Here is a 20,360-nt window from a genome sequence, read left to right on the forward strand (position 1 = left end):
GACTCTTAGAGTATTTCCATTCATTTCTTTTCCTTGCGTGACATTACTATTTGTACATTTGCAATTTTTCTTTGTATCTCTTCCTTGTGTGAGCTTACATCTTGTACATTTGCAATGTTTTCTGTTTGTATCCTCTATGTAACGCATGTAATCCTTAGTCCTTATGTTTTGCAACTGGCTCTTATGTAAAGCGCTCTGGCACCTTCGGGTAAACTTCGCGCTAAATAAAAATCGCATTAAATAAATACATGTTAAAAAAAAGTGCAACGTCATTTCCGCCATTTTGTTGTGCAAGTTAAACCGTGCGGAAGGGAAAACTTCAATAAGGAAACGCGTTTGATACGCCGGAAGTGACGCCACGAGAAGTGTGCGTGCCATATAAAACCCTGGTGTCGTCGTACGTACGACGCATTGTTTGCGACGCGTTCGGTCACCGCGAAGAAGAGATCGTGAAACTTGTGCAAGAGGAGCCACCGTCCACGTCACCGAGTACGAACCACGAGTACGAACCACTCTGCCGCGCCCTTTTCACGTGCAGCTGCAATGGGCGACAAGATGGACATGTCCCTAGATGATATCATAAAGATGAATCGGAGCCGAGGTGGCGGTGGACCCCGAGGAGGCGGTGGTGGGGGTCGAGGACGGAGCGGAGGGTCCCGTGGAGGACCTGGAGGGGGCGGCGGCGGCGGCCGGAGCGGCCTTGGACCCAGAGGAGGCGGTGGAGGAGGTGGAGCCCTGCGGAACCGACCGGCTATGAGCCGGGGGAGGGTCCGGCCCGCGCCATACAGCAGGGTGAGCGTTACATCCGAGAGATCCTGTGAGCAGAGGCAGCCGGGCCTGTGAGCTGGGGCGTAAGAGCCCTGGGGAGATCGGGCCTGAGAGGAGGAGAGGTGGCGGGTCTCAGGCCCGCGGTGCCACAGGCCTAGACGCCCTGGCCTGCACTGATGGCCAAGCCCATGGCTCAGTGGTCGAGTCCTGCTTTAAGGGCCGGCCATACCTAAAATGGCGCCCGCCCGGGAAGGGACCTAGTCCCGGCCCGCGCACAGAGCGCAAAATGGCGACCTTAAGCCACCCAGTGAGAGCACTCCTGTTGCAGTGGGAGCGGCCACTATGGAGAGCAGCTGGAAGAAGAGAGCCCGAAGGGGAGCAGCGACATCCGGCTGACAGCAACGAGCCAGCGACAACCGGAGGAGTGGGTCCTCACCTGGAAGTGTTGGAACCGTCTTCGAACTCTTCTCGACTTGAAGACCGGGGCTACGTCTAGCGGGAGGAGGGCAGGGAACCTCTGTTTTAGGGCAATTTCTTGTCGGGCTTGATTATCGCATTGGAAGCTGGTTTCACTCGATTTTTTTTATTTTTGATGAGTAGGGCTACGTTTTATAGTACACTGTTGAGATTTTAGTTTTTATAGTGGGTATTGGTCTAAAAAGTCCATACTTGCCGAGTAATTCTGAGTCCCAGATTTGAAGTCCTTTCACTTTTACAAGAAACTGGATGCTACGCATAGTTTACGAGAGGGTATCTCTTTGCCATGGAAGAGGGTTCTTTTCTGTTACTTAAAAACATAGGTTTGTGTTTTTTTGCAAGCCTGATTTAGGACAGACGGCAAAGCTAATTAGGTGGGTATTTAAACCTGTTGGTTTTGGCGATGGATCAAATGCTTGGGGCGGGGCCTAGTAGTCGGGCTTTTGGTCAGTGAATCCCATCTTATTCTTCTCTAGTTGTCCCTCTATTCTTGTATAAGGGAGCGAAGCGGGAACATGGCACTACACTCGCTTATTTTTTTTTTTTTTTGCTGGGCCCTTGGAACGGAGTTTGTAACTTTGGATTTCCAGGTCATGTAGGAAGTTAAAGATCTTTTGTGCCAGGAGCGTTACTTTGAGTAGTCCTGACCAATTGATTAGTTTATTGGGGGTGGAATTTTTTGCACATCCTTCCCTGGTCTGACTGGTGGATTCTGTTTCCTATTCCATGCAGAACCATTGTGCAGCTACCTTCGTTGCTCCTACTTTCCCGCTTACTGCACATTTGGAAGCGGGCCCCCGTGTTTGGAAGGGGCAAAGAACACCTGCGTGAAGTTTGAATCGCCACTGGATTTGAACTGAATATACTATGTTTTTGGGGAATTTTTCGATGGCTCAGTTGGGGATGGTCCAGAGTTATTAGATACATTTGGGTCGGGGTGACCACAACGGTATGTCTACTAGATTCCAACACATACCAACTTTGACAGTGAACAGGAGGGCAGACCGGGGTGAACCGTTCCTATGGTGGCATCACAGCTTACCAACACTTCGAGGCACTGCCAGTGGGACCACTACTTGATATGGGTACTCTGATATTTTAATGTTTTTTAAACGTCTCAATCCGCCCTTGTGTGCGGAGAGGGCTGATGTAATGTGTGCAGTCAGCATTGCGTGTCATTTTCTTCCTCTTCCAGCCAAAGCAGCTTCCCGACAAGTGGCAACATGACATGTTCGACAGTGGTTATGGAGGAGGAGGAGGTGGTGGCGGCGGCGGTGGTGGTGGCGGCGGCGTTGAGACTGGTGGCAAACTCCTAGTGTCCAATCTGGATTTTGGTGTATCCGATGCGGACATTCAGGTAAGCATTAAGGTACTACGCATTGTTTATTTGGATACTAAACATATACTTCATTATCAGTTATTGTGACGAACGTTTAATAGTTGGTTTATACACTGATGTGTGCATACATTGCAGCATTATCATTACAGACCTGGTCTACTCGTGTACAATAGTGGTTCCTATTGTATACTAAACACTTAATTCGCTCCCCAAACCAAAGCCCCCAATGCTATCTTTTAGGAATATCGAATGTACTTGTGTATAAACAGTAATATTTACATTTGCCTGCACCGCAGAATGAAATTGGGTAACTAAGTTGTAGATCTGTCTATGTAAAGGAAATACTTTTACATGGTTACCATTTTAATGCAATGCCGATACTCCCTCTGAGTTGACATTTTAATTTATTTTTTCTGTACACCGGAAAACGTTTTCCAGTTATCCGTCGTTGCCTGTATTGGGATGGGTTCTTGATGAGGTGGTAATCGTACACTGAAGTATTTGGAATCATAAGCTTGTAACATGACAATCAAACCTTCAGGATCGAGATTAGACATTCGTCCAGTACGAAAAATCCAGATCTGCGTGGGGTATAATGCAATTTATTCTTTTCTCTATGGAAAGAATGTTTATTGTGACTGAATAAAAAGACTTGGCTGTGCTAAATGAATATATTTGTGTACGATTACCCCGTATAAATAAACGGTTAAACACTAGTGAGGTGTGTGGTTTGGTCTAAAGGGGATGACGACACATCCCCGATTACACTACACAAATACGGCAATAGGGGATTTTGTTACTTGGAATCTCATAAATACCCTGCATGTATTGAAATGCCTTTAATCGGGATGGGTGTAATTCCTATTTAAGGTGTTGGCCTTTAGGTGTGCAGTTCTTTAAAGTTGTTCGTCCCGATTCTTTCCCTTAGGAGCTCTTTGCGGAGTTTGGGACTTTGAAGAAAGCTGCTGTGCACTATGATCGGTCAGGCCGCAGTTTGGGTACTGCTGACGTTCACTTTGAGAGGAAAGCAGATGCCCTGAAAGCGATGAAGCAGTATAATGGCGTCCCCCTCGACGGTAAGTCTTGGTGTCACACATCATCTGATTGGCACACTGCAGTCAATGGTTTCCTTACATTTGTGTATGTGAGGCAATTTGTTGATATAAAAGTATGCCATGCGTTTAATCTTGTAGCCCATTATTTGCGAGGAGCGAGGTTTTCTAACGACTTACCAGGGAGATGTGGATGCTCTCTAGGAGTAGATTTATTTTACAACTGTCCTCTTTAAAAACCAGCATTTGCAATGCAATAGGTCCCACCTTACAAATAAGGCAACACCAATAACTTATAATTTCAGTAATGCGAGACAGTGCATTGCAAATGCTTGCATAGTGAGCCCAGGAACCAGCATTGTATGTCTGAGCATTTCCGCAAGCTGCTCCTAGAGGTCCCTAGTGAGCAAGGCACCAGCACTGCATGTCTACAAAGTTGGAGTTATTGGCAATGCCAATGTTTTTGACCTAGCCACATTACAGGGTTTATTCCCATGTGACCCAAAAGGGGGGCCCCGGCCCCTCTTGGTCCCGTTGGTACTGCACCCAGCAGACGATATGGTAATTCCACCCTACCTGTAAACCCACCCTACCCATCTTGCGTTGCATGCAAGCCAGTACTAAGAGTACATTCAAATGGCTATGTCCATGTATACAGTTAGTAGCTTTGAAATGTCAAATGTTTACATTAATTTAGGATTAGGTTGTACTGTGTAGCTGTTTAAGGGGCATTTATTGGCGGTCTATAAATGTGAGATGCTCTAGTGAGTGAAGTAACCACTGCCAGCCTAGCTTAGTACGAACTGTCCTGCCTGAAGCCATTTAAGAAAATAGTGCTTCAAGGCTGTAATTAAAACCTAGGGAGTCGCAACACATGTGGCAGGGGGTGTCCTCATGGGAGGTTACAAGAGATGAGGGACAACTGAGCCTATTGACCGATAAAAAGCCACCATTTACAAAGAGTCAATTAAAAGGGTTGGCAGAGCTTTATGCCATATCCTCAATACAAATGCAACGGGGTGATATGGAGCGCTGAAACTTTTCAGACTCTCCCAGAGTCACACATCTTGGTTGAATCCATCTCCGTTCTTTAGCTCACTTTGCCACCTCAGTTCAGATCCAACTAAATACAAATCAGTCTTGGCCCTGTGCCTCGGAACAGTCAAGCCTGAACTGCCAAGCCAGGTCTTGTGTTGCTTTGTCTGCCTTAAGTTGGCACAGTATGCCCAGTTGTGGGTCCCTTGTTCACTTAGCCAGGACACTCCATAGTATTCGTGCGCGCGTTACAAGTTCTCTATAACATAACTTAGCCACTGGATTCAAGCTAGCCTGGCCAATCCGCTTGTTTCGCGTCTAGGGAAAACCGGTCGTGACTGTTCCCATGTGGCATGGGGTCCAGACAGATTTGCATATGGCTGGGGCTGAACTGGGGTGGCAAAGTGAGCTAAAGAAAGATTGATTCAACCCAGATCTGTGACTATGGTTCAGTGTCAATGTTTCAACACCGCAGGTGCTGCCTAGGTGAGAACAAATTAATTTAGACTCATATAATGTGTATGTTGTATAGGTAACTTTCTGTAACAGATATTTGACTTTTGGGCACAGCTTTCCAATCTTCAATACATAGGCGCATCAAATGTTTGTTTACAGGAGTTTGTTAAAACTTTGCCTCCAGGTTTCATTTTAGCTCATATATTTATGAGATCTGGTTGGACATGCCATTTTCTCATCTCACTGTTACATTTCGTTTACTCAACTGACTAATCTGTTTAGGGAAGTTGTGCCATGTTGATCTACTTACTCTCTATTACAGAAGCCACAAGTTGTCCAGGCTTCATCTAGTCAGACTACCAGACAACATACTCTGAGCGGATGTCGTTATTGTGGGGCTCGGCATAGATCGCCAAGCCTAACATATGGATGAAGTTTAAGTGGTATTAGGCACTGTGTAGCCATTATGGTTTTGAGACTTGTCAAAGGATCAAGGAGTCGGCTTTGAAACATGTACGAGAATGTGTCGTTGGAGTGGTCGGTGATCCAGATGGAGGATATACGAGGTCATGCTTTGCAGTGTAGCTTTCAGGATAGTTCCTTTTGGGTGTGTTAAGTCGTATGGTGACATGCTTTGTTGCACCAGCAGACATGAATGCATTCGTTTGTGGTTCTAGTGACCAGTACAGTGTGGTTAAAGACTTGTGCTGGATGCTATACAATCATTTCTTGCACAAGTGTCGAGAGATTTTGTTTATTCTGTTCGGCTATTGGCAAACCACGTTTGTTAACAAGTTTGATGTACAATACTCCCACCCGACGCGTATTTTTGAGTGCTATTGGCTTGTGTGAAATGCACTGCATGAATCGGATACCCTGTGTGAGGTTCCAACTTTGAAGTCTTAGCCTTTAACAACGTTTATTTGGTCTAAGCTCTGTTTCTTAACCTCCAGGGCGTCCAATGAGCATCCAGCTAGTGACTTCACAAATAGACCTGCAGAGAAGGCCGCCTCAAAGGTAAGAGTGATGACTATACTGCCTATCTCATAAATGCCAAATGTAGAGTTTGGTGTCAACTGTTAGATCGTGCTAAGAAACAAATTGTTCTTGTGTTAATAACTTTTTTTTATTCCAGTTTAAATCGAGGTGGAATGAGCAGGCCTCGTGGTGGCCTTGGTGGATTTGGCGGAGGTGGTGGAAACCGAAGGGGTCGTGGAAACAGAAGTAGAGGCAGAGGGGGGCCCGCACGGAACCCTAAACCGTTGTCAGCAGAAGAACTTGATGCACAGCTGGATGCCTACAATGCTAGAGTACGTCATTACCTCACCATTTTTGGGTTACCCATACTGTTATAATTCATCCATAATTTTTTATGAGCAAACGGGCATCTGGAACGATACAGAAATAATTAAACCCGTTACACTATGGTTTTCGAGTTAGTAAGCTTTAGGGAGAGGGTTAGGTTATTATGTACACCTGTGTGCCAGCAGAGAAAGAAAATGGATCGGACTGGCTAGTCTATTTGACCAAGACCTTCCTTGCTATAGGAGTCACATCTTCACCTGATTTCAGAGCTTATTGTACTTAGTTTCTGGGCAGTTTACTGTTCATCCTTTGCTGCAAAATCGCACTAGAGCTGGAATATTGCGTATGAAAACAAATGGCGCAGCAGTATATTATGGCAACTATATACAGTAACGAGAGTAAAAGCTATTTAGTTGCAAAAAGCAATCGCTTACTTTTCACTTTGTTCAGTCTACATAATACAAATTCTATTTCATTTCAGATGGATACCAGCTAACCAGCAAGCAAATCTACAGAAATGAAGACTCAGCATTATGGCGGATTCAGTGTTCTGATGTAGGATTGATACAACTATGAACAATTACGTTTTACTTTCAAAAAGGGTTTTAACCTCAGTCATATATTTCTTTTTTTAAATCTCGAGCGGATTATTTTCTACGAAGTTATTTTGAAACACGTTTTCCTTGTATTATATTGTGGGAAGGCCTACTTCACCTACACCAGATTAAAATTGTCTAAGGAGAATTCAGTTTACTTGGTATCCAGCTATTCTTTAATTGGACTTTTCTGGCGTGGTAAAGAAAATAGTCATTCCTCAGCTGTTACATCTGTTACTTTGTTCGGTGTAATGCTGCACATATTCCAAACTATCAGAAATCAGTTGTCTCAATTTTGTGCACTTGAACCTATCTGCATGTGGACTTGCTGACATTGCTCCATGAACTTACTTCTCTTCAGTGTTGATGGCCTTTTTTTGTGATGGATCGGAAGCAACCTCGACTCTAAATCTTAGTAAGAGGCGTCAATAAAAGCTGTGAACTTTAGCCTCCATGGATGGACGTATGCATTGCCAACAGCTCTTTACTGATCATTGTTTTATACTTCTAAATAAAGCCTATGTAAAATGCGGAGGCTGGCCATTCAGATTTTTTTATTCCTTAAGGCTTTGCATAATGAGCAGTTGTGACCGCGATAATGCTATGATGATGTATGCTTGCCCGTGCCTACAGTCACCAATTGTAATTGTACATGCATTAATCCAGTAGCCTGTAATGTATCACCAGGAATCATGTGAAATGTGGACCATTGGCTGATTGCTCCCTATCTAGCATGTCGGTCTGCAAATGTAGTCCCACTTGTCTTGAACATGAAGTGCTACATGCGAAAGTAGGAATGATTTAGTTTTATATTGAATGAAGTGTTTTTGCTGTGTATATACCCAATTTAGGTTCACATTGTAGCCGTAGGAAGCTGCCTTTCTATGTAGTGGGCCAATGTAGGGACACGTGCAAAAAGTTCAGACAACCCATATTGGTTTACAGAGGCGTACTTTAATAATCCCATTTGTTCTATTTGTGGTAGTAGTCAAGCAGCTTCTGCTTTTCAGGGTGGAGGGTTAAGCAGTTATTGCAGTCAACGAAGACGCACCCAAGAAGAAATTTTAGACTAATTTAGAAAAATAAGATTTGTTCAATATAATGGACACATCCGAATTAGGTAAGTACTTTCAAAGTAATGAATTTTACAAAAAACAATGAAATGCTCAAATTATATTTTCATCGAACTAGGTAATGTCCATGGGGAGTGAAGATGTACTGCACACATTTGAGTGCGTTACCAATAAAAAATCATTACCAGTGAGCAAAAACTCAGTGACCATGTCAAAAAGGGGCACTTTACTTCAGTAACAAACCTATCGAGTTTTATCAACCTGGTCCCAGGTAGTTTGGGTCTTGACTAAATAAGCAAATTCAACCACTAATTTTGCTTTTGCCTACACAACATGCATAGTTTTTTGAAATTGGCAAAGAAAATAATCTAAAAGACCAACATTTAGCGGAAGTAAAGGAAACACTATTTGACAACTCAATGGTGACAGCAAAGGTAATGAGTAACACGGCAGGAAGTTTTTAATCTGCTATGGGGCATCAAGTTTTCAATGTCTGGTCTTGTATAAGTTAGGTGATTAACGCTCTGTGCAGACACAGGCAATCTAGCTAGCTGTGGCTTGTAACTCAAAATGCCTTTCAGTCCGTAAGTTTGAGCAGCCAGTAAGTCCGCCTTTAAATAAATAAGGATCGTCATTATAGCATAACGTGCACTTGATATTGTTCATTAACTCTCCTGAATTCATTCTAGTAACTCTGTTTATCTTGATGGTTCCTTTTAAAGCGCTCTGATACCCTAGGGTCCAGCCAGCGCTAGATAAAACCTTTTAAATACATGCGTCATAGACCCATGTGTTCATCACCCAATCTTTTTGCCCACATTTAGACGCGGTGCAAATCCAACCCTCACTACCTCTGGTCCATGGTCTTTAGCTTATATTTTCCTTTTTTTGCCAATTTTCCTAAAAGTAACCCTTTTAAAAAATTGCAGCGTACGAACAATATATAACGCCCAAGGAATAGCATGGTGCTATTGCTCAAGAAGAGGGGTCCTAGTCGCCAAAGGGACAGGACACCAAAATGACAGTCTAAAATAAATTTCCTTTAGGATTCCTCAGAAGCATAGAATAATGTTCACACTCCACATTCAATTGAAACAGTCCATCACCAACGGTGTAGCAGTAGCCAAAAGCCCAATATGGAAATGATTATTTGATAGATCTGTACAAAAAAGTTAAACGCAATTTTAAAATGTGCAACAACACATTGAATATAAAATCATACGTTCATCAAATAGTTCATCTTGCTAAACGCAATATAAAACAATATATGAGGAGATATAATAGTTCAAATCGCTCAATGCAAACACCAAACCAACAATAATAGAAATATTCTATTATATCCAAAAGAACTCTTGTGGTTCAGTAACTCTTAAAGGCCATTAAAAGTTACTGAACCACAATGGTCAACTATTCATAATTGTTTTGGCATTTGTATTGAGTGATTTGCACCTCTTCCCATATATTGTGTGGTTAGCAAGATGAAATCTTTGAACTTATGATTTTATACTCTGGTGGTGCTGCACATTTTTAAAATGTAACATTATTGTATAGATATATAAAATAAACATTCCCATATTGGGTTTTTGGCTACTGCTACACTGTTAGTGATTGCTTGAATGTGGTGTGTGAACATTGTATTACTTTGGTATGATTTTGAGGAATCACAAAGGGAATTTATTTTAGACTAGCTGCTATTTTTATTTCTCCATGTTCTCTAGGGAGTAATAAACGAAACACAAATTCTTGCCCACGACAGTAATGTATGTCCCGGCAACAAAATGCACGTCTACTGACTTGAGCGATTGTGCAATAATCTCCTTTCCATTACGTGAATTTGTTATGGCCATGGCTGCACGGACTGTACCTTTAATCAGGTCTTTCCCCGGGAGACCAAGGTGGGGCCTGTTTAAAACCGCGGCAGTGAAAGCCCCTACTACATAGTTCCTTGTATATCCAGTAGTTTTCAGGCAACACAAGTGTTGAGATCACTGGTAATTAATGTATCTGTTAGAGACTGGTCCAGCCCCAAGTTTTACTTACTACCAGTGTAACATTGCTGAGTCAATACTAGGCCTGTGTCACCTGACAACATTTTACAATTCACCTTATCTGCAGGCCCTACTCGTACCTACTATTGAGCATAAGCTGTGCAGTGCAAGCATTTTTGCTTTGCGCCACCTGTAGGAAGGAAGATAAATGTGGGAAAAGCCAAAGGGCCTCTTAAAGCTTTGTATCGTTTGATCACCAAGGGAGGCAATTGGTGCATTGAAAGCCGCACTGTTTTTCAAACCGCAATTGATATGGCTTTTTGAACTGCACCTGTAACGGTTGGATCGGAAGAGAACTCGTATCTGCTGGCTGTATCTAGGGGACACACCTGTTTATTATCCTCAGAGTATCGATTCTGTAGAAGTTTCCTATAGGCCTAACATTTATCTATATCTGTGCAAATTATAGTTGTCTAGTAAGGCGGTGTTGCGAAGGTTTATTTAAGTCTAGCATAGCATCTATAGAAATGGGAGCCTCCCTAGTCATTTTAACTATTTGCTAGTCCAGTCTGTTAAGCTGTGTCTGATATCTAGTAGTTTCTAAATCTGGAAGACTGCTTGTACGGCCCAACTCGCCTCTACATGTGGCTATCTAGTGTACAACACTGATTAGTTATTTATTTGACCGATTACTTATGTTACAAAAAATCTGTTTATTGATTTACACAGTAGTGCCACCTACATCCAAAGGGCATGTTGTGGTCATGTAACAAGATAAAACTGAAAACAAGTGAACAAGACTCCGTGTCTCAACTAAGTTTTAAAACTCCCTCCGAGGAATCTCTCACACACCACCCATCGGTAGTCTTGCTCATTAAAACCTTCCCTGCCACATAAGTCCGCCAGGGTACGTTTTGGTCCTCTCAGTCTTGAAGGTGCGTGTAGTAGTCGTCATATAGTTTGACATTGGCAGCTGTTGTAAGACAGAGTATACACAAGTGTTTAGGACATGTGAGCGCCTCATATTCTCAATGAGAAACCTGCTGGGGATAGTTCCCAGGTTTGCTCAAAGGTTGCCTTCTTGTTGAGATCCTTTCCGTCCCCATTAGGGCCCAGACAATGCAAAAACGCCCTTAATCTGAGACTGCCTCTTTGCTTCACAGGGCCATGCTTGCCTGTTTAGCCGCACCTAATGCCATACCCTCTCCCGTTGTGAGCGTAATGAGGAAGTGAGTGCTTTGGGTAGACTCAAAATAGTGTAAGCAGGGAATGGGAGATATCAGTGGCAATCATTTTGTTTACCGTTTTCCAATGCTGTTGCAGCTTGGGGTATAATAAGGGTGCCTGTTGCGCCAGGGCCCCTCCAGTTTTGGGGGAGGGGGGCGATGAGAAACTTCAGTAGGACAAGTTCACTTGGGAGGTGGAATCGCTCCCCAATTCCTTATCTGAGAGAGTGTTCTAATTCTTCTTCCCATTGATTTTGTGTTGGTGTGTGTGGTAGGGGAGTGCCTTCAGAAGCATTTTGTATAGGTCGGAGACTAAATGCTTATCATCGGGTCTTGTAATGAGCTATTTCTTACATCAGATGTGGGTGAGCTGCATGCCTCCGGACCGCAGATTGGGTCACCCAGTGGCTGAGTTGTATATGCCTCATACCCTCCTTTTCAGGTAGGCCATAGTCCCTCTTAAACTGTTCGAAAGACTGCATCCCGTTCACTTTTAAAAGGTCCCCCCCACACTTACAATTCGCTAATTGCTATGCTAAAAAGTCTGTGCTGGCACTAGCTGGTGGAAACTCAGGTTGCCTATTATAGGGGTCATCGGAGAGGGTGAAGTTGCTAAAGGAGTGCGACATATCCCAGGCAGTCATGGTGGCCTGTAGGACTGGGGAGCTGTACACTCCCTATGATCTAAGTCTTTTAGGTAGCTGTAGGGTCTTCCACACAAGACTGCTGGCAACTGATTGATCCATAAAGCATCAGTGTTCCTCAGAAGCCTTGCTATGTCATTCTACTAGATTGTTTAGCTTTGTGGCCACGTAGAAGTACTTGAGCCAGGGCATTCCCAGTCCTGACTTGGATCATATTGATGTTTGGGTACTCTGGCTTTCCCCCCCTTCCAGATGAGTCTATCAGTGTCCGCATACTGGAAAGTGTACCACTGGGTGGTTGAAGAGGGAAGCACCTGCATAGTGTACACCAGTGGTTCCCAAACTTTTGACTCCTGAGGACCCCCATTGAGTCACCACTGGAAGCCGGGGACCCCCAAGCAATTTGTATGAGTTAAATTTCAAATATTAAAACAGTAATTTGAAAAAAATACACACGTGTGCACACAAAACAAATACTCAAAGTACTAAGGATTTTGGGGCCAGATGTACGACCATTTCATTTAGTGCCTCGCAATTGGTGACACATGGCGAGTGGCAAATTGTACAACAGTGTGTTTAACACTGTTTGGGATTCCCAATGGGGTCGCAAATTGCGAGGTTCATTAATATTAATGAGCCTCTCGCAATTTGCCAGCCCTCCCAGGTATGGTGGCCTGCTGGGCTCTGCTGGCCACCATGTCTGGGACTGCTTTTAAATAAAGCAGTTTTAAAACGAAAATGCAGTCCGTTTACCATGCATTTAAAAAAAAAAAAATGAAAGTTTTTGTTTCATTTTCTAAGAGCAGGCAGAGGTCCCTGGGACGACTGCCTGCCCTTAAAAAATAATTGTGCTTGCCTTTGCAAAGGGGGACCCCTTCCCATTTGCAAATGCATTACCATCTACTTGAAGTAGGTGGTAATTGCGAATGTTTTGCGACTGCCAAACATTTGTACATGGTTTTGAGACTTGCTATTTGGAAGGGAATGCCACTTCCAAATAGCAAGTTGCGAAACGTATTTAGCGAGTTGCAAACAAATGCGACTCGTGAAATAGGCAATGTACATGGCCCAATAGGTTTTTGCATGCGCAAATGGGTTCGCGAACCCGTTGGCACATATAAAAACGGATCATACATCTGGCCCGTAGTATTTTATTTTGAAGTAATAGCCCCTCTTTCACATGTATTTCATTTGTTTTATACCATCTCTCATACCATTGTAGGATGTCAGAGCACTTTACACCACACACATATAGAGACATTGAATCATACATGTAAATCAGTGTGTATATAAAATGTTTAAAGAGTGCTTGGTCTGGAAAAGCACAAACTTTGGATTCAGAACATAACACAGTGGCTAGCACGGATTTTAACATTACAAATGTATTTCTACCCAAATAAATCTTTTTAGCAGGATCAGGATAATGAATAACGGGGAAAAACATAATTTACTAACTGGTACCATGCAGTTTGCAAGCAGCTCTTTGATGACCGTTTATAGGACCCTCTGCTACATTACGATTGTCACTTATAATGAAGTGCACAGTAACAAAGGAATCTCTCTGACAAAAGCAGTAACCACGAACCTATGCACATAAAATACTGCTTTTTAAAATGCATGTTACATGTTCTTTGCAGTAGGCACATTAACCCTCTGTGCTACATTAGTTAAGTCAAAGCTGCCACTGAACAAAACTCCTCACTCCAGTAGGTACATTAATCACTGGCATTATCTTGACACTTTTATTGTTGCTGGAAAGCTGCTAATTATACAAGAAACTTGTCTGTGCTTTTAAAACTGTTGCCCACGGACCCCTGGGGGTCTGCGGACCCCAGTTTGGGAAACACTGGTGTACACTGTTTTGGGTCGTAGGGTCATCTTAGTGGCTGCTATGTGGCCTAAATAGGAGAGGTCCCCAACTGCCAGCTATGCAAGTTGTGTTGAGTATGTCCACAATATTGTTTGCCTGTGCGCTCCACTGTAGAGACTATTTTAACGCCAAGATATTTGATATGTCTCTGTGCCCAGGCAAAAGGGTGCCACTCCTGGAGACTATGTTAAGCCCTAAGATTTGGGACTTTTGCACATTTACTTTAAACCCTCATGCTAAGCGGATGGTGTCGAGCTCATGGAGCAACTTTGGTCTGCAGGTTTGTAAGCATAGATAGCATGCCCGTGTATAGTGTTATCTTGTGTTCTATTTTGCCAAATGTCATGCCTGTAATCTGTGGGTTCCTGTGGACTGCCTCGGCAAGGGGCTCCATATAAAGGGCAAATAAGGGTGGGGATGGAAAGCCCTGACTCTTCTCCCTCTGTTTTCTGATGGGGACCAAAGTCGTGCCTTCACCCTGACCCTTCCAGGTGTGTGTCGCCACTAAACACCCGTTTCCAGAATGTACGTTCCATCCTCTTCTATAGAGAACCTCCTGGATGAAAGGCCGTTGGGCCCAATTAAATGCTTTCTCAGTGTCTACTGATAAAACAAGCATTGGTAAATGCATTTGGTATCGCCCATGTGATTGTTAATAAGCTGTTTGTGCAGGTGAACCCTAAAATCACGTGTCTGACTTGATATCCCAGAGTTGACCACCGGGACATTAAAAAACCTCTACAGCAATGTAAAACAACATTGTGCAAGTGCGTGCCAGAGTTTACGCATGCATTGAGCACATATTTAAATAGAATACAGAAAAACATATTGTCTATATAGAACATGGGTATGTAGTTCAACAGATGGTTAGAGTAGTCCATGCCAGTCATTCATTGCACCATAACTTCAATATCCAATGCCCACATTATGAGAGATTATTAAGCATAGAAGCTATGACCCTCACCATGGAGGGATGGTTGCTTGCATGTTCAAACAGGCATTGAAAATGCAGTAGGTCTCGCTGTGAGAAGCTAGCCTGGTATATAATGTCCACTATTCTAGTGGGCACCTTGCACCAGTCTAATCGACCCGTATTGATGGTAGGTTATAAAGTCTACCTTGTAGAAAGCTATCCTAGTGGTAGCTGTGGAGAGCAGCCTTCAGGCTAAGACTTGGAGACGAGTTAAGCAAGTTGTTGTACCATTTATAATCTCTGGAGTACCAAATGAAAGCACACCACACGAGGTATATATCAAATATATATGTATTTATTCTAAACCCACCCCGTCTGCACTCTTTATGAGGTCAGAGGTAAAAGTACAATACAAGGAACTTTTGAAATTTGAAATGTTGAAATTTAAACTTTATTGTTTAGTTAATTAAAACCATAACAATTTGATGTATATCGCACAACAGGTATACAAATATATAAAATTATCATTAAAATGAGTGATAAAAAGGCTTATGATAAAAATGGAGGGTAAAACTCAATAATTTTCCTACTTTTTATTTACATCACTATGAGGATCATTGAGTCAGAAAAAACTCGAATCATTAACAATTTAAATCTTCTTGTTGCTTTATGCTTTTCTCAAATGCCTGCAGGAACTTCACCAGCTTGCAATGTATTCGAGGAGCGGTTATGTCCAGGCTTCCAATAATGGCAGATCTGCATGTTCGTAGTCTCCTGATCCGAAAACTTTCCTTTAAAAAGTATGAACGTTCCTTGGACAAAATCTTACAGTGACAGATTTATGGCTACCACACAATCGACATGTAACAGCAGCATGCTGTTTCCAGGCAAGGAACTTAATTAGCATACAATACGTTGCACAGAATACGTTTGCCTAGTGGCCTCAAAAACCATATACTAAAATAGAGGTATAAGAACCACGTGAGAGTTAGAAAGCAGGCCTGGGGCCTGTGGAATCGCTGGGGCTACTCTGAACAATCAAAGGTTAGGATGTAGGAGGCCCACGGGAGACGCGTGCAGTGTTTAAACACCGCCGAGGGTTACCATTGACTTTCTATGAGAAACAAACAAGTTACAATTTTAAAGATTAAGGGTACAAGGAGGTGAAATGCGAAGGAACCCTTTTAGACTAGGACACTTTGAGAGTCAATACCCACCGGAGTACTCGTGTTACCTCACCCAGGGAAGCTGGGTGCATAGGTGTCTTTTCGTGTCGGATTTTGTTGTCGATTCCAATGGAGAGCTGCGAAGAAGTGCTGCAGGCGACCAGAGGAAAAATGTCCGGGGGGGATCCAAGGGTGGATCGGAGATGTGAAGAACCTGAAAGCTGAGGAGACAGTCTGGACCACTAGCCAGTGACCAGGGCGGTGATAGGAATGTCTGGTGATTTCAGGTGAAAAGGTGAAGTTTGTCTCCAGCCACGAGGTCCAGGAGGCGTCAATGACGACCAGGAGCTGGATTCGAGCTGTCCCACGAAGGATCTAGTTGACTGCGGTGTTGGTATCCGGATTGGACCCACAAGCCTTGGCAAACGCAACCCACGCTGGATATCGAGATTGGTTCAGTTGCAGACCAGCGAGGTCTGAGGAACTTCTCCTTTGCAGGGAAGTTGGAGCAACCAGGAAAGCAAGTTAAATCAAGGGTTGGTCTTCTTGTGGGCTCACTAGCCAACTGACTAGGAACCGCGAAGACACGTTGAGCGAAAATGCACAAAGAGGGCCCACGGGACACTCGTGGAGTGTGGGCCTCTGAGCTTCGGTGCAAAAGGCGCTCTGGGCTGGGGCTTCAAGCACCCTAATGCACAACTTCGGATACCTCGGGAAGTCGGTGCAGGTTGCAAAATGCAGGATGTCCAGGAGTTCCAGTCCCACGTCTCTTGTGTCCGCCACAGGTCTCAGCTTTGCTGGGATTGCAGGTCAGCGTCAGAGATGTCTGGAAGTCCGTGTCCTGTGTCGCAGATTTTTCGGCATCTGGCGGGAGCCTCGAAAATGCAGACCGGCAAAGATGCTGTTGGTGCCTGTTTGGACAGGGTGGTCACTCCTTGACCACAAGGGAGATTTCTTCCGTCTTCCAATCGAAATGGAATGTCGCAGAGTTTCGTCCAGGGTAATCTAAAGTCCTAGGGACTGTGGTTCTATACTTATAGTAAGTTTAGGGGTTGGACTAACTCTAAGGTCCCTCCTAAGGGTGGACCTGGACCTGAGGAGGGGGTGGTTACACCCCTTCGTCCAGTTTCGCGCCAGAGCTGGGGCTGAGTGCCCCAGCAACCGGTTTGAACTGGGAAATGCATGAAGCACCTTGTGTGCCCCAGGCAGTGTCTGGAAAGCATTCACTGAATTCAGCCCTCCCTGCCCCAATACACTAAGAGCCTTTCTGGGTAGGTGCCAGCACCTCCATGGACAGGAAACCTATTGTCCAGGCCTCCCCTGCCGGAGTTTCGTCCAGCAGCAGGAGGGCAGACTCGTGTCTGTGGCAGCAGCATCCATTTTGTGATGCTGAGGCTCTGTTTAACTTTAACCGGGTAAACCACTAACTACATGTCTTCTCCCTCTAGAAGGGTGGAATTCTACCCCCGCCGCCAGAACTGGCAGGGGGGGGTAGTATTCCAAAGTGTTTGACACCGTATCCAACATGTTTTGTTAAAGCCAAACCAAATGTACCATTACACGCGAGGATTATAATACACTTAAGAATATATGGTATGACTATATCATAGAACAGCTATAAGGAGATGGTTCCGAAAGCTGCAGAGTGGCTCAGCTCATGCTAGGGCACCCTCACACATAAAACCAAGCACTCTACCTCCAGGATTGTCGAGGTCTGCCATAGGATTGGCTTATAAGTGTATATGTGTCTATATAGATATAGGTATACTGTATCTAAGTAAGGGGTGATTACACCACCATACCCAGGCTGTAAGAACATACCTGTGCTGTCAGTTTAGAAGGCAAACCAGGGGTGGCACAATACATGCTGCAGCCCCTGGTAGGCCTAGGTTACCTAAGCCCTGGATACCTATGGTACACTATACAGGGGCTCACAAGGGTGACCCAGTAACCAATCTGGTATGTATCTAAAGTACCTGGTATCAATTTAGAGAGACAGTGTGGCTGTGGGCCTGATTAGCAGGTCTACAGCCACACTAAAGTCGAAAAAACAGGGAATCACAGCAAAAAGTTGGAGTAACCATAGGAAACAGACCCTACTCTCCTACACAACCCCCTCCCCTCCCCGCCCAAACGCAGGGACATTAAATTAACCGTGACCAGTTGAGTCTTCATGTTCTAAGTGGTAATATATGGAGAGTCCATCTGCATTGGCATAGTTACTCCCAGGTCAATGTTCCACTGTATAGTCCATCCACTGTAGGGAAATGGACCACCTGAGCAGTTTGGGATTTTCACCCTTCATCTGTTTTAGCCACAAGAGGGGCTTATGGTCTGTCTGAACTGTGAAGTGAATACCAAACAAGTATGGCCTCAGCTTCTTCAGGGCCTAAACCACAGCATAGGCCTCCCTCTCAATAGCTGGCTGCCGTTTCTCTCTAGCGGTCAGCCTTCTGCTAATAAAAGCTACTGGCTGGTCCTGACCTTCTTCATTCATTTGTGATAGCACAACCCCTACCCCAACTCAGAAGCATCTGTTTGATCAATTAATTCTTTGGAGTAGTTAGGACTTTGCAGAATGGGTGCAGTCCACATGGCCTGCTTCAGGTCATCAAATGCCTTTTGACAGCTGACTGTCCACTGAACTTTCTTAGGCATTTTCTTAGAAGTTAAGTCATTCAGGGGTGTCACAATGGAACCATACCTCTTGACAAATCTCCTATAGTACCCAGTCAGGCCCAAGAACGCTCTGACCTGAGTCTGGGTGGTTGGAGCAACCCAGTCCATTAAGGTCTGGATTTTGCTCTGCAATGGTTGAACCTGGCCTCCACCTACAAGGGGGCCCAGGTACACAACCTGACTCTGCCCTATCTGGCACTTAGCAGCCTTGATAGTTAGGCCTGCTTTTTGCAGGGTCTCCAAAACATTTTTCAGGTGGATCAGGTGATCTTCCCAGGTGGAACAAAACACAGCAATATCATCAAGATAAGCTGCACAGTAGTCATTCAGGCCTGAGAGTACTTTGTTCACCAACCTTTAAAATGTGACGGGTGCATTTTTCAAACCAAAGGGCATCACCACAAACTGATAATGCCCACTTGGGGTTGAAAATGCTGTCTTTGGCTTGGCATCCTCAGCTAACCTGATTTGCCAGTAGCCAGCTGTCAGATCAAATGTGCTCAGATATTTGGCAGAGGCCAACTTATCTATGAGTTCATCTGCTCTAGGTATTGGATGGGCCTCTGTCTTAGTGACAGCATTGAGACCTCTGTAGTCTACACACAACCTCATCTCTCTCTTACCATCTTGGGTGTGAGGTTTTGGCACCAGGACTACTGGACTAGTCCAAGGGCTATCTGAAGGTTCAATAACTCCCAATTCCAACATTTTCTGGACTTCTGTCCTGATACAGTCCCTGACATGATCATGTTGCCTGTAAATCTTACTTTTAACAGGCAGACTGTCCCCAGTGTCCACTTCATGAGTGCAGCAGGTAGTCTGACTTGGAGTCAGTGAAAACATATGTCTGTATGCCTGCAGAACTTGTCTGCAGTCACTCTGCTGCTGGTCAGTGAGGCTGCCTGCCAAGGCTACACCATCAACTGAACCATCATCAGGGTTCTGAGAGAGCAGGTCTGGGAGAGGGTCACTCTCTTCCTCCTGTCCTTCATCAGTAGTCATGAGCAAGCCCATGTCTGCCCTGTCAACATATGGTTTCAGTCTGTTGACATGAAGCACCCTGTGGGGGCTCCTGGGAGTTCCAGGATCAACCAGATAGGTTACCTCTCCCTTCTGTCCAACAATAGTGTGGGGTCCATTCTGCTTGTCTTGGAGAGCTGCTGGGGCCACAGGCTCCAACACCCACACTTTCTGTCCTGGCTGGTAAACAGCCAGTACAGCCTTTTGGTCATGCCAGGCCTTTTGCAATTCCTGACTAGCCTCAAGGTTTTTGGATGCCTTTTTCAGGTACTCAGCCATCTGGGAGCGGAGACCAAGTACATAGTCCACAATGTCATGTTTAGGGGACTTGAGAGGTAACTCCCATCCCTCCTTCACTAGACAAAGGGGTCCTCTTAAACAGGATGCCCAAACAGAAGTTCAAAAGGGCTGTAGCCAACTCCCTTCTGAGGAACCTCTCTGTAAGCAAACAAAAGGCAGGATAGCAGGATATCCCATCTCCACCTGAGCTTTTCTGGGAGACCCTTAATCATACCCTTTAAGATCTTGTTGAACCTTTCAACTAGACCATTGCACTGTGGGTAATAGGGTGTGGTGAACTTATAGTTCACTCCTTCCACATTGCAGTCAAGTAACTAGACATACAGTTTGCACCTCTGTCTGATACAACCTCCTTAGGGAAACCTACTCTTGATAAAACTCCCAAGAGGGCTCTTGCCACAACAGGTGCTGTAGTGGTCCTAAGTGGTATAGCTTCTGGGTATCTGGTGGCAT

General features: G+C 44.4%; 1 protein-coding gene across 2 annotated transcripts; it reads left to right on the top strand.

Moving 5' to 3' along the window:
* Window positions 1-376: 376 nt before the first annotated feature.
* On the top strand, window positions 377-7,560 carry ALYREF (Aly/REF export factor). 2 transcript variants are annotated; one of them, XM_078653806.1, is made up of 6 exons: window positions 377-792; window positions 2,441-2,614; window positions 3,513-3,660; window positions 6,081-6,144; window positions 6,263-6,437; window positions 6,914-7,560. In XM_078653806.1, exons 1-6 carry the CDS (start codon window positions 544-546, stop codon window positions 6,926-6,928), a joined length of 825 nt encoding a protein of 274 aa, XP_078509932.1. In that variant the 5' UTR covers window positions 377-543; the 3' UTR covers window positions 6,929-7,560. The 2 variants fall into 2 exon arrangements, with proteins under 2 accessions (XP_078509932.1, XP_078509933.1); XM_078653807.1 differs by having other exon boundaries at window positions 2,441-2,602.
* The last annotated feature ends 12,800 nt before the right edge of the window (window positions 7,561-20,360 follow it).

This window comes from Lissotriton helveticus, chromosome 7, assembly GCF_964261635.1.
Source record: "Lissotriton helveticus chromosome 7, aLisHel1.1, whole genome shotgun sequence".
NCBI classification, from domain to species: Eukaryota; Metazoa; Chordata; class Amphibia; order Caudata; family Salamandridae; genus Lissotriton; species Lissotriton helveticus.